This window comes from Bison bison, unplaced genomic scaffold (genome assembly GCF_000754665.1).
Source record: "Bison bison bison isolate TAMUID 2011002044 unplaced genomic scaffold, Bison_UMD1.0 scf7180017864064, whole genome shotgun sequence".
Lineage (NCBI taxonomy): Eukaryota > Metazoa > Chordata > Mammalia > Artiodactyla > Bovidae > Bison > Bison bison.
The window spans coordinates 2,791,692-2,812,205 of record NW_011494636.1 but is presented as its reverse complement, the minus strand read 5'-3'; the positions used below and the strand labels follow the sequence as shown (position 1 = coordinate 2,812,205).

The 20,514-nt window shown below is 42.1% G+C and overlaps 1 protein-coding gene across 1 annotated transcript in view; it reads left to right on the top strand.

The window, feature by feature from the left end:
• Positions 1 to 1,127: 1,127 nt before the first annotated feature.
• The window catches only part of DPT (dermatopontin), a 36,511-nt gene continuing 17,124 nt past the window's right edge, over positions 1,128 to 20,514 (top strand). The window contains exons 1-2 of the mRNA XM_010836689.1: positions 1,128 to 1,661; positions 19,776 to 19,901. Coding sequence (XP_010834991.1) covers positions 1,357 to 1,661; positions 19,776 to 19,901 — 431 coding nt within the window. The 5' untranslated portion in view covers positions 1,128 to 1,356. The remainder of the gene's footprint in view (positions 1,662 to 19,775; positions 19,902 to 20,514) is intronic.

Below are 20,514 nucleotides of genomic sequence, written 5' to 3'. Positions count from 1 at the left end.
AAGGATGCTTAAGTGTAGAGATAATGCCCAAGTTATCTTTCCAGAGGCCCATAATATATCCATATGTGACTTTAAAATTCTGAGTAGCTTGAAAATTGGTATTCCATACTTATGCATGTGCTCAGTCATTCAGTCCTATCCAACTCCAGTTCTATGGGCTGTAGCCCTACAGGCTCCTCTGTCCATGGACTTCTCTAGGCAAGAATACTAAAGTGAATTACCATGCCGTCCTCCAGGGAATCTTCCTGACGCAGGGACCGAACCTGCGTCTCTCATGTCTCCTGCATTAGGCGGGTTCTTTACCACTAATACTACCTGGGAAGCCCATTCCATGCTTATACTCAGGGTTAAAAGAGGTTGGGCTGGGAACTTGAAAGCAGGGTTAGGATGGGAGATGGGGATTGACGTATATAAAACAGATAACTAACAAGAACCTACTGTGTAGCACAGGGGCAAAAAGAAGGTATAATCTGTTTATACGACATTTATTAAATTAACCTTAAAATGCATTCCAATATACAGTCAGTAGGAACAGTATTTGACTCCACTTATACCTAGAGCAAACAAATTCATAGAATCAGAAAGTATCTTTGTTAGCTTCCAGAGACCAGGGAGTGGGGACTGATATGGGGAGGGGAAATGGGGACTTAGTGTTTAATGGGAACAGAGTTTCAGTTAAGGAAAGTGAAAAATTTGGAAGGTGGTTGTTGGTGAGATTTACACAGCAATGTGAATGTAGTTGGTGCCACTGAACTGTACAGTTAAATATGGTTAAAATAGTATGTTTTATATTAAGGGACTTACCACACACACACACACACACACACAAAGAAAAACATTTTAAAAAGCAGGCATCCAGACTTACAGAAATCTAAATGATTCTGCTCCTTCATCCTATTATTTTGGTGTTTCGAAATCTCGTTCTGCATATTTGTGTGATCCTGGAAGGGTGGTTGGTGGTTTGAAGAATAAATACAGGGGTTTGCTAGTGGTGGGTGAAGCAGGGGCAGAGAGAGGTGAGGTGCTAAGAGAGGAGGGACAAACACAGTTTTTATTCTAACACTGTTTCTAAGGAGTGTGAAGCGATTTGCTTTTATAATCTAACTGCTAATTTTTTCCTTCTCTAGGAGTTTCTTCCATTTGCATGTTCCTTACATTTTCTTAGAATTCCACCTTAAAACAAACTGAATGTACTTATGGCCAATATTTCCGCGCCGAAAAGTTTTGCTTAAACGATGACACACTGCAGTTGGAGCCTGCTCACCCACATCTGGAAGCCACATGTCAGCAGCAGCTGTATAAAACCAGCAGCCCAGCAGACATAGGGTGACAGTTTTTGCCAGAAGCCCAGACGGCATGGACCTCACTCTTCTGTGGGTGCTTCTGCCACTGGTCACCGTGGCTTGGGGACAGTATGGTGACTATGGGTACTCCTATCATCAGTACCATGACTACAGTGACGATGGGTGGGTGAATCTGAACCGGCAGGGCTTCAGCTACCAGTGTCCCCACGGGCAGGTGGTGGTGGCCGTGAGGAGCATCTTCAACAAGAAGGAAGGTTCCGACAGACAGTGGAACTACGCCTGCATGCCCACACCCCAGAGCCTGGGGGAGCCTACGGAGTGCTGGTGGGAGGAGATCAACAGGGCTGGAATGGAATGGTAAGAGCCAGCGCGCTGCACACGGCTGGTGAGGCAGCAACAGACCCCTCTCGCTGGGGGAGGCTTGACCCTCAGGGAAGAGAGCTCACTGGAGACTGGGCAGATCCTACCAGGATCCTTTCCATTGCATGCTCCGGGTGTGGCAGGGTCGATGCTGAGCAGACCACTTTACAGGACAAAAACTCACGATGGGGCAGAGGGGTGTCCATGGCAGATGGACTTCTCTGTGGCTCTCAGTTTGGTCCAGGGACTAGTATGGCTTTGTGAAACATTTACTAGTTTGCCAAAAGATAAGTACAGAAACTGAAAGTCTTTATGAAACTTTGTAGCAATTCAATTTTGCTGTAACATCCAAGTGGCACTTTAGTACGGTAATAACTTATTCAGACTATCTTACAAAAAAAGTATTGGTACCCAATAGATTGGGGAAAATAAACAACAGAACCTTCACTACAGTTTGAGAAATATTGATTTAAGGCTAATGAGTGGGGGAGAGAGGTCAAAGAAATTTAAGCCAAGAGAAGTGAAATGAAATGGCTTTTTGCCATCCCAATTAAATGTGCCCTCTCAATTTTGAGTACCAAGGTCCTTCTCTGTCTGCATTTAAAATGGATTTCATTGCTGGGAAATAGTTTACTGAAATCTTTTGGGAGAAGTCTTCTCATTCAACTGGGTTCTGCAATGGTTAATGACCCAGAAATGGCCTGAGCCTGTGTCTTCACTGTGGAGTGTGACTGTCTCACACTAGTACTCGGTCAGAGCCCATCCCAGGAGCTATGCACTGTGAGGCCAGTTAGCAGCCTGCGTGGAGGCAAGGCCACGGAGTGGGTTGGGGGAGAGGGTGAAGGCAGACTCAGGGGGAGGCTGGCCTGGGGAGGAGGAAGCCCAGCTGGCTGGTTGCTGCTATGGTAACTGTGAAGAGGAGATTCTACTGAGGGGTCTCCGTGGGCATGTGGTGGATTGGGGCTTAGGGGTGGTCAAGCACAAAATTCTGAGTGTCACTCCACCAGCACAGAGATGAGAGGTCAGGAGAAAAAGACTGATGGTTGGAGGAGCCAGGCAATAAAGAGGACTTCTAAGCAATAAAAACAGCTGTCATTGATTGCTTAACCCAACCAAGCACCATGCTGAGTGCTTTAAATCTATAAGTCACTTTATGGGTAGATAAACTGAGGTCTAGAGATCAGGGGTTTCCTCAAATGGAAAATGGTCGATCCAGGATTTGGATCCAGCGAGTTTCAGCTCCAGAGCATAAGTGCTTAGCCATGGTGATGGGCTACTTGAGAGTCTGCTGCCCCACTGCATGGGCTCAGTCAGCATGGGTCAGGGTGGTAGGGACTGGACTCAGGGCAGTTCTTCATCCTGGGAAGGGAGGGCTCTGTAAGATGACAGCAGAAGCTAGTCCTGGAGGGATGGGGTCAGCTTGATTACTGCCAGGACTGAAGAGGGGCTCAGCCAGCCTGCAAAAGGGATGGGGGTAACAGTTCACAGCTGCAGGTGGGGGCCCCTTTATCAGGCCTTATTCATCCATCCCCACTGCCTCCAGCGAGCATATTTAATTATCTAAAACCCTTCCAGACAGATGGCTGACTCAGAGTCCAGCCTCACCTCAATGACAGTCTCCAGTGGCTTCCCGTAGGCAGGCCATTGCCTGGCACAGAGCCTGGGGATGACCTAATTACAACTGTCTGTCTAGTCCTCCAATTTAGGGGACCAGTAGATGGGTGTGGCCCCTTTCTAATGGCCCCTTTTAGAGCCACACAAAACAGCACTCAGATGATTTTTTAAATCCTAAAGGAAGAGCTGGACTCTGAATCAGGAGGCCTGGACTTGGATCCTGCTTCTGAAGACAACTTGCCTGGTGACCTTGGACCATGGGTTCGGCTCTTTAGGCTCCCACCTCATTTGGAAAATAAGCAGTTAGACTGCCTAATCTTGTAGGGCTCCAAGGCTCCTAATCTCTGCTTGGCTCTGAAAATACAGCTGGATTGTTCTTTCATTCTGTTGATCTTTGTGTTTATCCCTGCTAGGGAGAGAAGGCAAATTGTGTTTAGTTTCAAACTTGCCAACGTGTGACTTGTTTGTCATTAACTCCCAAACTATTTGAAGAAAAGCATGAGAGGGAGTGCAAATTATATGATTTTGTTTGGCCAATGGGAATCAAATGAGAAGTGGACAGACACAATCTCTCTTCCGCCTTCACTTCCTCCACATTTTTGATTGTGCAGAGTCAAATGATTTTTTTTTCTTTCCTCCTTTCCACCCTCTGTTGTCTCCATCTCCTCCTCCATTAATCACAGAGTTAAAAAAAAAAAAAATGTACAAACGAAAACCAGTAGGACTCAGCTGCCCCAGGACTGATCCCGATTACCCCAGAGGCACTTCTGTTAGATGATTATTGCTTTTAGTTTAGGCTCCAGTCTCGGTGAAAAAATCAGGAGAGAAATTGTTCATAAACTGGGGAGCAATTATATCTTCCTGTTGACTGTGGGTTCTTAATCTATTCTGGGGGAAGAGTTGATAGTTTTGTGCAATATGGCTGCCTTGTATAACTACATTTGCTTGCAAGCTTAGTTTTAAAGGGGGTGGAGGAGTCTCAAACACAGATATAACAAAAACACATAGGATCTGCTAAAGATTCTTGTTAAATGGAGCACAGTCTTTAAAAATTGCTTTTGACATGTCTGAGTTGACTTGTAACATGGCTGTTTGCTAGGGCTTCTCTGTTGAAAAATCACATCTTTAGGTGCCAGATTCTGAAGTGTGCATGCTGGCCCCTACTTACAACTGCTTGGAGGCTTTACCTTGGTCCCATGAGTGGCATTTTGCCATCTCAGAGCATGCCCCAGTTGTTCTCAGGGAATCTTCTCAAACTTGGGTTGACCCAGGCTGTAGGACATGTGGGTCCCATGTGGGACAAGGTGAAGCTAAAATTTGTTAGCGAGGCTGAGCTGGAGTGTGGTGAGAGGAGCTCTGGTTTTAGAATCAGGAAACTTTGATTCACAGCTCCTTTTCCTATCATCTCTGAGCGCTGTGGTCTTGGGCATTCAATTTCTCATTCTGGAAAAAAAGTGTAATACCCATATTGCAAGCTGTTAGGGAGAAGTACTGTGATGCTCACAAGCTAAAGTGTAGGAGAACTCTAACACAAATCTAAAACAAATTCCTGGCACATTATGGGCAGTCAACAAAGATTTTGTGAATCTGTAATTTGACCAGGCTGATTAAAGAAGCAAGTCAGCTTTACATGGAGTCTGAATTCAGAAGAACATTCAGTCTCCTGGCATTTGCTTTTTTCCCAGGTCCTCAAAGAATTCCCAAGGAGATATTTCAAAATGGCAGCTTGTTTTGGAACTGACTATTTGAATTTAATAATTCACCAAAGATAAGTCACGTGATAAACAAGAGGAAAGCACATTACTTCCACCACGTTCCAAAATCATGAGCTACTCCAAAAGCATATCTACTATTAGTATAAATTTTGGCAGTTTTATCCTTGGCTAAAAGGTACAGGCCCACATAAGAGCATATGAGTCAGCCTGTTAAGCTGAAGTAGCCATAGATAAAGGTACTACCTCAAAAATATAAGAAGAAGTTGCAATAGCATACCCAGCACAGTATATGCCATTGTCATCTTTTAAATAAGAACTGTCAGTGAACCAAGAATAATCACAGTTACCCAGAGAACTTCCTAAAGATCATCACAAGAAGTCAGTAGGCCATCCCATCAGTGTTAAGCAATCATGAGGAACTTCATCAGTGCCAGAGGGGAGAAGAGTAGCAGAGTCAAGGTTATAACAACATGAATGAGTGGTGCGAGGAACAGTTAGCCAAAGGACTTCTTGTGAGGTGAGACAGCTGACTGAGAAATGTTCAGTGTGATGAGAATTCAGGAGAACTTCTACTGAGGTACAAAAATGGTTAAATGGTTCTGTCTCAAACCTCCACTCTCAGTCCTCAAGTTTTCTCATCAGTAAAATAGGAGCATTGGGATCCCCTGTGGCTCAGATGGTAAAGAGTCTGCCTGTAATTGGGACACCTGGGTTCGATCCCACACAGGAAGATCCCCCGGAGAAGCGAATGGCTACCTACTCCAATATTCTTGCCTGGAGAACCCCATGGACAGAGGAGCCTGGCAGGCTTACAGTCCATAGGGTTGCAAACAGCTAGACATGACTGAGCAACTAACATAACATATAGGGACTAGAATAAGGGACAATGAGGTGTTGAGCCTTATAATCTAATATGATTTTTATGCTTTGAAGGGCTTCTTTACTTACAGGATATTGATTAATTCTGGGAAGAGGTTTTAAGGGATCTGTTTGAATTTTGATGTGTAGTGGGCTAATTTTCCTGATATCAGTTGGAGATTTTGCCACAAAAAAGGTGGTAATTGATTCAGTAGAAGCAGATGATCAGTTGTTTCCAGAATCAGCTCTAGTACCATCAAGAGCAAAACAAATAAATGTCAAAGAATCACTTAATTCACCTGGTTGGCTGCTTTGATGACTACTGTCAAATTCTAGAATTATTTTCTCCTTTTAGGAAAAAGTCCTGTATATTTCTTTGGCTTTCCTGGTGGCTCAATGGTAAAGAAACCACCTGCCAATGAGGGAGACACAGGTTCAATCCCTGGGTCAGGAAGATCCCCTGGAGAAGGAAATGGCAACCCACTCCAGTATTCTTGGAAAATCCCATAGACAGAGATGCTTGGTGGGCTGTAGTCCAACAGGTCGCAGAGATTTGGAGATGACTTAGTGACTGAGCATGCACTCGTACCTGTATACGTCTCTAAGAAGCCTTCACCTAATAAATGGAAGGGAAAAGAAACTAAGGGAAAAAGGTATGTGCCTCTTAAAAGGCCTAAGCAAAAGGGAATATATTCAGAGACAGAAACCTCATGAGGTTTATTAGAGATTTCCCGCTATTTGAATTGTTTTAGTACTACAAGGCAAGGGCTGATTTAAATAGTGCAGTTGAGTACCCAGAATGTGGCTCCAGGGTCAGTTAGAACTGGAAGAGATTCACCCCCAACCTGGACAAATTTTTTTCAAGCCATTTAAGAAGGATGATTGGGAGGAGCTCCTTTTGTTCCCAGGAGTCTAGTCATTGAGGACTGGGAGGATGTTGGAAAGGTTGATTAAAGGGCTGAAGGCAACTAAAGCCCTTAAATTTGTAGCAAATTATTTTCCAATGTCCTGACTTTTTGCAAAAATAGCAGAAACTTAGAGGAAGGGGTTCACTTAGGGGCCTTCATTTGCTGAAGTTGAAGATTAAGAATTTTGGCAGTCTTCCTTTTAGGTAACTCATCTAAAGTAAGAGAGTGCTGGTTTATTAGGTTAACTGAGTCTGGAGTGGACAGTTTTGTATTCCATGCTGGTTCTTTTTACTAGAAGGGAGAGGTCCCGGATCAGCCTGTTACTAAGCATAGAGTTTAGAGCTACCCAAATGGAATCAACATCTGGAGAAAGATCAGAATTTGCTTTAAAAATAATCTGAAGTCAGTTGTAATAGTCATAAACACATTCGTGAAATTTTTGTGTGCCAGCCTGAATTTTGTTCCAATCAACAGGCTTTAGAAAAGCCCTTGTAATAACTCAATGAATATGCCTAGTGATTGCCTGAGCCTGGACACATAGTAAGTTAGTGTGCCGGTCTTACAGTTGTAATTCTAGAGACCTTTTAGGAATTTCTATATTAGCTATTTTCATTCGAATTTGGGCGTTGTCTTCACTGACAAGCATATGAACTAGCTGATATATGTTGAAGAAACCAGGTTGATAAGTTTGAATGACTAAAGTACTCAGCAAATCTATGAGGATCTTCAGTTACTTTGGGAAAAAGTTTGTGGCTTGCAGTTTAGCTTTAGTCCAGGAAATATTAGAGATTAAGGGTTGAGCCTCTGGGTTCCCAAAAAGCTTAATTTGAAAGGGACAGTTTCTGATCAGTTCAGAGGAAAAGAGAATGGGGAGACCTTCAGAGAAAAGAGGAAGCCTGGCGAGAGAATCAGTACTGGGGGATTGGGGGTCTATATGAGATATAGGGGCTTCCCCAGGGCTTCAGCGGTAAAGAATCCACCTGCAATGCAGGAGTCACATGAGATGCAGGATTGATCCTTGGGTCAGGAAGATCCCTGGAGGAGGGCATGGCAACCCACTCCAATATTCTTGCTTGGAGAATCCCATGGACAGAGGAGCCTGGTGGGCTACAGTCCGTGTGGTCACAAAGAGTCAGACACGCCTGAAGTGACTGAGCACACAAACACACACAGGAGACAGGAGGTGTAGACGGCAAGATAGAGAAGGAGAAAGATGGCACTGAGGGTGGGCCCTGAGCAGGGGGTGCCGAAGCAGACAGGCAAGGTGGCAGAGGTGGAGTAAGAGACAGAGAAGCCGAGGAAGAACCGAGGCTTTGGGAGCCATGTTATCTTTCTTTGAACATTTTCCTCAGTTAATCTGAACATTTTACTTTGCAGAGATGCAATTTTAGTCTCCTGATAATATTTGGAAGCCTCAAAATACCCATCAGAATAGGCTTTTCACTTAGCTTTGGAAAATTTAGAGCGATGGCTGTCCAATTTGGTTTTGAGAAAAGTAAGCTTAGGGATTTCAAAAGTTCCCCCAGAATGGTCATTGGTATTCCTAATTGCCTTTCGTTAGGTCAATCCAATTTAGTTAGACGTAAACATGAAGAATAACCTTGGTTTTCACACATAAAATGGACCAGGATTGTTGTAGGGAAGGGGTACCCTCAAAATATTTAAATAACTGGGATCCTATTTTCTCAGAGCTGTTTTCTCTTGAGTAAGAGAATTATTTTCAAACAACTTAGCTCGAATAGCCCATACTGCATGCAGGTCTAGTATCAGCCAGTTCTAAGACAGCAGTCTGGCCCCAAAGAGACAGGAAGCTACTCAGCATACTTCCAATAAGACAGCCCCCCTTTCCTAAAGGCATGCGCTGATGGCCAGCCAGTTCCAGCTGTATCAGTCTGATTTCAAAAATTGAGTCAAAGTGCCAAATAAATATTCTCATAGGGGAACAAGGTCTTAACCAGAAAAGATGAAACCTTAAAACAGATCCTGAATAAAACCTGGAAAGCTTCAAAATGCAACGAGGGTGAAGCTCAGATCCAGGAGAAAGATTTGCTTAGAAATCTCAGGGTCAGTTAGAAATGCAGTGAACATCTACAAATTCAATGTGGGTACCACATCTGTTTGCTCACAAGCCTCAAAGTGATCAAGGATCTTCACTGGATCCCCCAGTGGAACACCAAAATGTTGACTTAAACAGACTGCCAGTTATAGCTCCAGAAAACAATGCATTTGGTTGGCGTGAGCAGACAATTACAATCTGGGGTCTACAACCATGGTGAGGCATGTGCAAGTCCCTACAAAATGGAGAGAACGCTTTTGTGGGGGTAAAAGGAGATGGGAGGTCTACAGTAAACGTAGAGTCCATGGTTTTTCATTGGTTCCCTTGTGACAAACTTTCATTGGCTGAGCAGCATCACAGGGTATGAGAGCTCCCCCTTCTGGTCCATCTCCTGACTATTTAATTGAGATTTCTATTTCATTCTTTAACAGTGGGAACTCAGTTTTCCACAGTGTAATTCTAATTGAGACCAAGGTCCTGTCTAGTAAAGAGCAGTCCTTTCTGATTCATTATGCTGGTCATTAAGTACACACTGTGCTCTCCTGGTTTTCTCAGATCAGCTCCTCTACCCCAGTGTCTTTCACCTTCTGCTTTCCAATCTGCTTTATGTTTCTTGTGGTGCCTTTGTCCTTACCTGGTTTGTATTTTTATAGTTTCTTTCCTTCAAAATATAAGCTTCATGAATATAAGGAGTTTGTCTAATTCACCACTGTATAGAATATTTTTCAGCACTAGAATAATACTGGCACATTGTGGGACCCACTAAATATGTAGTGAAATATCAAATGAGACTGGTTAGGGACTTCTTTGACAGTCAGCGGTTAAGAATCTACCTTCTTAACCGCTGAGGGTGTGGATTCAATCCCTAGTTGGGAGCTAAAATCTCACATGCCTCATGGTCAAAAAACCAGAACATAAACAGCAAGAGCAATATTGTAACAAATTCAATAAAGACTTTAAAATAGTTCACATTAAAAAAAAAAACCCAAAAAACCTTAAAAAAAGACTAGTTAGTTCATTGAGCAGCCCAAATTCCAGCCAATGTCCTTAGCGCCCTCGATGAAGAAGCCTGCAGATCTTCCTGCACAGGAAACCACTTTGGTTACATTTTTAAATTATTTTATTTTATTTTATATTGTAGTAAAGCTGATTTACAATGTGTTAGGTTCAGGTGTACAGCAAAGTGATTCAATTACATATATATATGTAGATAGATAGATAAATAGATAGATACATTCTTTCTCATTTTTTTTTCCATATAGGTGATTACAGGATACTGAGTAGAGTTCCCTGTGCTATACAGTAGATCCTTCTTGATTATCTGTTTTATTATAGTGGTGTATATATGTAAACCACAGACTCCTAATTTACCCCCTCTCCCCACTACATATATACAATGGAATACTACTCATCCATGAAAAAGAATGAACTTATGCCATTTGCTGGAACTTGGAGGAACCTAGAGATTATCATACTGAGTAAAGTAAGTCAGACAGAGAAAGACGAATAACATATGATATCACTGATATGTGTAATCTAAAAAAAAAAGTGATACAAATGAACTTCTTTACAAAACAGAAACAAACTCACAGACTTCAAAAACAAAGGTGAGAGTTAAGCAATTGAAAAAGCAATGAAACAGGTATGAAGTATAAGTGCTATTACCCTAATTTTAATTGATATGATGCTATATAATTTATAAAATATTCCTCATTCATTTGCCTATTTATTCACTGCTGCTGCTACTGCTGCTAAGTCGCTTCAGTCGTGTCCGACTCTGTGCGACCCCATGGACTGCAGCCTACCAGGCTTCTCTGTCCATGGGATTCTCCAGGCAACAGTACTGGAGTGGGGTGCCATTGCCTTCTCCCTATTTATTCACTAACAAATACTTATTATCACAAACTTTGCCAGACTCCAGGAATATGAAGATGAATAACATATAGTCTATGCCCCTGAGTTACTCATGGTCTAATCTTATTTGAGCTTCACAATAATACTGCAAGGCAAAATTACTATTGGGTTGGTCAAAAAGTTCATTCAGTTTCTTCCATAAGATGTCTCTAGTAGTGCTTAGTTGTTTTTTAACTTCACTTGAAACAATTTTGTTAGGCTGTATTGTAACAGCTATCATATCAGTGTGGATTTAAAAAATATATATCAAAATTGGTAAATTTTTGTTCAGCCATTTTAATATTGGAGATGGAAGAAGTAAAGCAACATTTTTGGCATATTATGCTTTATGATTTCATGAAAGGCAAAAAAAGCAGCTGAAATGGAAAAAAAAAATTGTGCAGTGTATGGAGAAGGTGCTGTGACTGATCGAATATGTCAAAAGTGATTTGTGAAGTTTTGTGCTGAAGATTTCTCATAGGACATTGCTCCATGGTCAAGTGGACCAGTTGAATTTGATAGTGATCAAATTGAGACATTAATTGAGAAAAATCAATGCTATACCATGTGGGAAATAATCGACATACTCAAAATATCCAAATCAAGTGTTGAGAATCATTTGCACCAGCTTGGTTATGTTAATTGCTTTGATGTTCCATGGAAGCTAAACAGAAAAAAAAAAAAAAAAAACAGAAACCTTCTTGACAGTATTTCCTCATACGATTCTCTACTTAGGCGTAACTAAACCATTCCATTTTAAAAACAAATTGTTATGGGAGATGAAAAGTGGGTACTGTACAATAATGCAGAACAGAAGAGATAATGAGCATTTAAAATGAAAAAACCATCAACCACACCAAAGCCCAATCTTCATCCAAAGAAGTTGATGATGTATATATGGTGAGGTTAGAAGGGAGTCCTCTACTATGAGCTCCTTCTGGAAAAATAAATGACTAATTTCAATAAGTACTGCTACCAATTAGACCAACTGAAAGCATCACTTGACAGAAAGTGTCTGGACTTAGTCAACAGAAAACCCATAGTCTTCTATCAGGATACTTAAAGACTGCATGTTTCTTTGATGATCAGGCAAAAGCTGTTACAGCCTGGCTGGAAAGTTCTGATTCATTCCCCTATCCACCAGACATTGTACCTTCAGATTTCTATTTACTTCAGTCTTTACAAAATTCTCCTAATGGAAGAATTTTCAATTCCCTGGAAGACTGTAGAAGACACCTAGAACAATTCTTGGCCCAGATGTAGCTTCTCCTTCCATTTAATTGCAAATATTTATGATAACAGTAATAGTAACAACCACTACCTTTTCTGTCTTTTCATAACATACTTTGTATGAGGCTCTGGGGTAGACACTTGACATATAACATCTTTTTAATCTTCATGCAATACTATCAGGCCTGAAGTTGTCATCCCCGTTTTGTGGCTGTGCTGTGCTGTGCTTAGTTGCTCAGTCGTGTCTGACTCTTTGTGACTCCATGGACTCCAGTCCACCAGGCTCTTCTGTTCATGGGGGTTCTCCAGGCAAGAATACTGAAGTGTTGTCATGCCCTCTCCAGGGAGTCTTCCCAACTCAGTGATTGAATCCAGGTTTCCTGCATTGCAGGCACATTCTTTACTGTCTGAGCTACCAGGGAAGCCCCCATTTTTGTGGAGGTAGGCATAAACATCAGCAGAAAGAACAAGATGGGACATGGAGTCATTCTGTTGGGGCTTGAGAGAAATATCCAAAACGTGTAAAGCTCCTTTGAATAGGTAAACTTGCCCCCAAACTGATGTGTCTTTGTCCCTTGCCATTTCATTGCCCCACCATCCCCAGCCAGTTTCTTGTTTCTCATCTTTGTCTTTAGTACCCGTCTATTTCCTCCATCCAACGTCTGTACCATTGTGATGTCCCTTACCAGTACAGTTGTCTGGAAAGCATTCCGGACCAAATACAGCACCTGTCATAGAGTAGGTTCTAATGAATACTTGTTGACCTAACAAATATTTTGAAAATCTGTGAAGCATGTTATACATGTCTTATAGCAACTCAAAGAATATTCTGGGGAAAAGAGAATTAACAGGAGTCCAAGCTGGCATCCCACTCCAGTACTCTTGCCTGGAAAATCCCATGGATGGAGGAGACTAGTAGGTTGCAATCCATGGGGTTACTAAGAGTCGGACACGACTGAGCGACTTCACTTTCACTTTTCACTTTCATACATTGGAGAAGGAAATGGCAACCCACTCCAGTGTTCTTGCCTGGAGAATCCCAGGGACGGGGGAGCCTGGTGGGCTGCCGTCTCTGGGGTCGCACAGAGTCGGACACGACTGAAGTGACTTAGCAGCAAGCTTTACTCTAAAAGAATGAGTCTTGACAAGGGTGCCCACTCTCACCACTACTATTTAACATAGTTTTGGAAGTTTTGGCCACAGCAATCAAAGCAGAAAAAGAAATAAAAGGAATCCAAATTGGAAAAGAAGAAGTAAAATTCTCACTATTTGCAGATGGCATGATCCTCTTCATAGAAAACCCTTAAGACTCCATCAGAAAATTACTAGAGCTAATCAATGAATATAGTAAAGTTGTAGGATATAAAATCAACACACAGAAATCCCTTGCATTCCTATACACTAATAATGAGGAAATAGAAAGAGAAATTAAGGAAACAATTCCATTCACCATTGCAACGAAAAGAATAAAATACTTAGGAATATATCTACCTAAAGAAACAAAAGACCTATATATAGAAAACTATAAAACACTGGTGAAAGAAATCAAGAGGACACTAATGGAGAAATATACCATGTTCATGGGTCGGAAGAATCAATATAGTGAAAATGAGTATATTACCCAAAGCAGTCTATAGATTCAATGCAATCCCTATCAAGCTACTAACGGTATTTTTCACAGAACTAGAATAAATAATTTCACAATTTTTATGGAAATATAAAAAACCTCGAATAGCCAAGCAATCTTGAGAAAGAAGAATGGAACTGGAGGAATCAACCTGCCTGACTTCAGGCTCTACTACAAAGCCACAGTCATTAAGACAGTATGGTACTGGCACAAAGATAGAAATGTAGATCAATGGAACAAAATAGAAAGCCCAGAGACAAATCCACACACCTATAGACACCTTGTCTTTGACAAAGAAGGCAAGAATACACAATTGAGAAAAGAGAATCTCTTTAACAAGTGGTGCTGGGAAAATGGCTCAACCACTTGTAAAAGGGTGAAACTAGAACACTTTCTAACACCATATACAAAAATAAACTCAAAATGGATTAAAGATCTAAACATAAGACCAGAAACTATAAAACTCCTAGAGGAGAACATAGGCAAAACACTCTCTGACATAAATCACAGCAGGATCCTCTATGACCCACCTTCCAGAATATTGGAAATAAAAGCAAAAATAAACAAATGGGGCCTAATTAAACTCAAAAGCTTCTGCACAAAAAAAGGAAACTATAAGCAAGGTGAAAAGACAGCCTTCAGAATGGGAGAAAATAATAGCAAATGAAGCAATTGACAAAGATTTAATCTCAAAAATATACAAGCAACTCCTGCAGCTCAATTCCAGAAAAATAAACGACCCAATTAAAAAATGGGCCAAAGAACTAAATAGACATTTCTCCAAAGAAGACATACAGGTGGCTAAAAAACACATGAAAAGATGGTCAACATCACTCATTATCAGAGAAAGGCAAACCAAAACCACAATGAGGTACCATTTCACGCCAGTCAGAATGGCTGCGATCCAAAAGTCTACAAGCAATAAATACTGGAGAGGGTATGGAGAAAAGGGAACCCTCTTACACTGTTGGTGGGAATGCAAACTAGTACAGCCACTATGGAGAACAGTGTGGCGATTCCTTAAAAAACTGGAAATAGAACTGCCTTATGACCCTGCAATCCCACTGCTGGGCATACACACCAAGGAAACCAAAATTGAAAGAGACACATGTACACCAATGTTCATCGCAGCACTGTTTATAATAGCCAGGACATGGAAGCAACGTAGATGTCCATCAGCAGATGAATGGATAAGAAAGCTGTGGTACATATACACAATGGAGTATTACTCAGCCATTAAAAAGAATACATTTGAATCAGTTCTAATGAGGTGGATGAAACTGGAGCCTATTATATAGACTGAAGTAAGCCAGAAAGAAAAACACCAGTACAGTATACTAATGCATATATATGGAATTTAGAAAGATGGTAACGATAACCCTGTATGCGAGACAGCAAAAGAGACACAGATGTATAGACCAGTCTTTTGGACTCTGTGGGAGAGGGCAAGGGTGGGATGATTTGGGAGAATGGCATTGAAACATGTGTATTATCATATGTGAAACGAATCACCAGTCCAGGTTTGTGCATGATACAGGGTGCTTGGGGCTGGTGCACTGGGATGACACAGAGAGATGGGATGGGGAGGGAGGTGGGAAGGGGGTTCAGGATGGGGAACACATGTATACCCGTGGCGGATTCATGTCAATGTATGGCAAAACCAATACAATGTTGTAAAGTAATTAGCCTCCAATTAAAACAAATAAATTTATATTAAAATTAAAAAGAAAAGAAAAGAAAAATATCCGTGGAAAATACATGTTTGTGTTCGTGTAAGCTTAATTTTCACAAGATACATTATCTAAAATGAAAAATAAATAAATAAATAAAAGAATGATTCTCCCTTGGTGAAATTTAAACCCTTATCACCTGCATTGGGAAAGCAATGTTGGGGAGTAAGAGGTTGAGTCACAGGGAGTGGCCACCAGCCTGGACGATGGGAAAAGTTGCTTTTATTCCATCTTTGTCGTGGAGTTGAAGACTGGCTAGCAGACCTGGAAACACAGTTTGTGGAGCTGGAAGAAGAGACGAGCACAACCGGCCCATCCATTTGATGGGATTCTGAAAGCTCTTCACCAAGTTGATGCTACTTTCCTTACTCAACCCAATGCCACCTCCAACTTGCTAAGAGTCTGGGTTTTCTGTGAGTCTGGACCGAGACCAGCAGAGACTGGAATGAGAGACTAAAACTTCACAGAGAAGTTCACTGGCAAAACCAGACACGTGAACAGCTTCCCATTCTGGCCACTGTCACTGAGCCTGACCAATGGCCCTGGACCCAGGGAAGGACACAACAGCAGGGAGAAAGCCTGACTGGAGAATGGACCAGAAAGCAGAAGGACAATCATGGAGCAACTTTTTGGGCTCCCTGAGAGTTCCTGAACAGGAGCTCTGGCTTCAGGAATATCTGAGTTTGGATCGTTGCTCTTCCTGTTTCTATCTTGGCCGAGAGCTTTGCAGGTATTATTTCACTTGATTCTCACAGTGACCTAGGTGAGGCTCCACATGGAATGTGAAGGTCACAGCTAGGTCCAGAACTCAATGCCTGCCAATCCCTCAGCAAGGACTCTTTCCCCTGAATCCTGTTGCTTCCACATTTTGCTATTGTGGATATAGAAGAAAGTTTTTCCGGGGTGATGGCCCTGAGAAAAGAGAAATCACTTTCATAAAGGCCATTTTCTCAGAAAATGTCCATGACCATTGTTGTCAGAGGAGGAACAACTGCCTGGTGATTTGCCTTCTAGAAAGTTTCCAGCATCAGGTGGAGCAGGGCTCACAGTGCTCAAGTTTGTGAATCTGAGCCTCCAGCCTTCAAAGGGTTGATGAGGAAGAATGTCTTTTCAAAGGGAGAGGAGAGAGTCCAGATGCAAGGAACCCCAGGGCCCTCAGACTCTGAGGAAATGTTCTCAGGGAACCTGTGCCTAGGGCTCAGCTGGGTCCTATTATCCTTTACCAGGAAAGCTGCAGTCTTGGGCCCATCCTCTTTTCTGCAGACCATTCAAGAACAACAGTCATGCACTGGGCAGTGAAGCAGAGCCTCAGGGATGTCTTTTCCACAACTTAAAAAAAAAAATTGAATTTGAAACACTTTAGTAATGCAAGCTTTGTCCAACTCCCCCTCCTTCCCCTCCTGTTGATAAGCTGCCTTCATTCCCCTTCTCACCTGCCTGGCTCCTGTGTTTGGAATCCTGCAGTTTGTGGGCAAATCTTTAGGTGGATCTTATTAAGTACTTTTTGAAAAGGTGATTGAAAGGGAGAGGAGTGGAGGTGAGGAATGCCCCAAACTAGATTCATTTTGCACCCTCATCCTGGAGTAGGCTCTGTTCCTGAAGGAGAAGGTAGAAGTGGGAAGATGTACCGCTCACGTGAGTTTCTGAGAACTGCTTGCAGAAAGTTTCAGGGTCCCTCCTGGATTTGAATGATGGACTCTTACAAGTGCATTCTGGGGGACTTCGCTGATGGTCCAGTGTTAAGAGTCCATCTTGCAGTGCAGGCAATGAAGGTTCAATCTCTGATTGGGGACCTGGCATGCCACATGCTGTAGAACAATGGAACTAGCACATCTCAACTGGAGAGAGTTATGTATGAAAGTGAAAGTGTTAGTCTCGATCAGCTGTGTCTGACTCTTTGCAACCCCATGGACTGTAGCCCTCCAGGCTCCCCTGTCCATGGGGTATTCTCCAGACAATCATACTGGTGTGGGTAACCATTCCCTTCTCCAGGGGATCTTCCTGACCCTCCTGAGTGATTAAACCCGCATCTCCTCTTTTGCAGGTAGATTATTTACTATCAGCTACAGAGTTGTGTATGCATTGCTTCATTTGGTCTTCACAATAACTTTAATAACTACATACTGTTATTATGCCCATTTTACAGATGAGAAAACTGAGACCTTTAGAGGGTATGAAGCCTGTCAAAGGTGATACAGTCAGGAATGGTTGGAGTAGCAGTCCAGTAACATAGCCTGTGCTCTTAACTACCCTGCTAGACTGCTTCTACATGAGTGTGAAAATGTCCCCTTACAAAAATCCAATTCTAGAAGGGATAATTTCATCACATTGGCCACACACACAGCCAAGCTCCGGTACAGGCTCACTCTACCAAAATGTGAAAGCAGTGGGACAGAAACTGGGGGAGGCGAGCTCTGTTTGGTTAACTAGCTTTCATCATATGTCCTTGGGCCCTGGGCGTGTAGTGTCCAAATAATCTTCACAAGGCAGTGTTATTTTAGGTGGCGTTTGAGAGAGTGACACACACACACTTCCCATATAGGACTGTGGGGTCAGCTGCCTGGCTGGCAGCCGGCAGAGAATTCATGGAACTTGGATGGGCTTCACAACTGGTACCGAAACCATTCAGCTTATCTTGTTACATTTATTTTTGCTTATGGGAACTTACCATCATGGGAATACGTCCCCGTGACAGTCTGAGTGCCCAGGACAAACCAAGACAGTGGAACAACAGTTCCAGGAAAGCCTGGTTCAGTTCTGACAGGGCTGATTTAGAGGGAGGCAAACTTTTAGTGATGGAGAAAGATCACAGAGAGTACCAGTTTGCTGCACCATCACTCTTTGGACACATATGAGCTTGGTTTACAACTCTTAGAGCTTTCTATTGAAGTTGCATCTCACTAGCAAGGCTAGAATTAGGATAGGATAAACCATTGTGGAAAATCAGCCCCCAAGGCTACCCTTCAGACCTTAGTCATCCATTCCAACTGTATGGATTCCTGAAATGTACCAGGTGCTTTCAAAAGCTGAGATATGAACAATGGTAGAGCAAAGAAGGCTAGGTCATCAATGGGCATAGGTCTCAATGTACATCTTAACTTGCATTATTTATATCTTATAGCCGAACTTTCAAAGGTTTGTCACAACTTCTTGCAAGTCCTGGGAACAGGGAGTTCGAGCCAATTTGCCTGTTGACTGAGTAACAAGCCCATTTCTTGATTTTTGTTTCAACACAGAGATTGATACAGAATAGTGAGGAGGTACAAGTTTGTTGGATGAATGGATAAATAAATACATTTGAATAAGTCACGTCCAACTCTTTTGAGACCCTATGGAGTATAGCACACAAGCTTCTCTGCCCTTGGGATTCTCCAGGCCAGAATACTAGAGTGGGTTGCCATTTCCTTCTCCAGGGGATCTTCCTGACCCAGGATTGAACCCGGGTCTCCTGAATTGTAAGTGGATTCTTTACCTTCTGAGCCACCTGGGAAGTCCTTATTTGAATCTGATCAAACTAGATACTAAATATATTTCATGTCTTGTCAGGAAGCATCTTTTTTTCCCCCATTCGTTATTCATTTATTCATTCATTTGAATATATATATATTTGAATATATATTTGAATATATATTTGAATATATATATATATATATTCATATCTACATATGATCCAGAAGATCATTTCCAATAATTAAAAAGAACAAAATGAAGTTCGGTCACTGATGGTTTTATAGTTTGTGTGTCAGCAAGGTCTCTCTCACCTATCAGCACTGGGTACTTATTCTTAATCTATTATATTTTCTGGAAACTTATCTTTACTTGGAAAGCAGGGATGTATTCCAACTGCCAGGTAGTGACACAGAGACAAATTCCTGCTCTGCTTCCTCACAAGAGGGAACAGGATCAATGTCCAGGTGGGTAAAAATGCAGAAAAACAGAGTTAGCTAAGACTCACTTTGGAAAAGCTTTTGAAAGCTTTCAGGGCTTCCCTGGTGGCTCAAGGGTAGAGAATCTGCCCGTTCTTAAGCAGAAGAAATGTTTATTTGAAGTTCATCGATCCATTGTGTTTTTCCTTGTCTTCATTTTATTTCAATTCAGACAAAGTGAATTATATTATCTTTTATTTTGAACGGCATGAATAATACAATCTTGCATTTGTAAAAATTCTAGATGCCTCTGTATCCATCCATTTATGCATTCTTCCATCTAACAACATATTCTCAGAGGTCTAACAAGAGCAGAGTTTCCCAATTTTCCTCCAGTTGAAAGATTTTGAATCATTTGAATTTTAACGGTGAGTATATGTCATTCCTACCAATAAAACAAAGTCTTTTTTATTTGCATAAAATAGAATAAATTGTAAGGAATCTAGGTCATTGAAAGAGTGGCTTGGCTTAGTAACTGGGTGTTGAGGTCTTGGGGAGGGGGTGAATTTGTGCACCATTGTGTTAGCTTATTTGGAGTTTTCTCTTCTCTTCAGGTACCAGACATGCTCCAACAATGGACTGGTGGCAGGGTTCCAGAGCCGCTACTTCGAGTCAGTGCTGGATCGCGAGTGGCAATTTTACTGCTGTCGCTACAGCAAGAGATGCCCATATTCCTGCTGGTGAGCCTGGCAGCCAAACGCAATCCCTTTAGGCTACTGGGACTGGAAGGGAGCTTGGGGGGTGTGCTTTGGTCCACATTTCTAGTTTCAGATAAGCATAAGCCATCACAAACAAGTTTTAAATATAGCAGCTAGTCTATAGAAGGGAGAAGGAAATGGCAACCCACTCCAGTGTTCTTGCCTGGAGAATCCCAGGGACAGAGGAGCCTGGTGGGCTGCCATCTATGGGGTCGCACAGAGTCGGACACGACTGAAGTGACTTAGCAGCAGCAGCAGCAGCCTATAGAAGGGGATGGATAGATGAAAGAAAAGGCCAGAGTAGTATTCACACTGGGAGGGACCTTACAGGTCATCAACCCAGTGCTCCTACATCCCTCTTTTGGTAGAAAAGCAAAAAAAAAAAAAAGAGCAATAGAGCAAAAACGTGACTTGCCCCAGACCAGCCAGCTTATTTCATGGTGGTTCACCTCTAAGCTGAAGTTTACAGACTCCTGTTGCAGTGCTCTTTTCTGTCTCTATCATTATAACTTCTCATCACATCCAAGGACACTGGACATATCTGGGACCCTATGTTTTCTTGCAGGACTTCTTTTGAAGATCCAGCCTTTTTCCA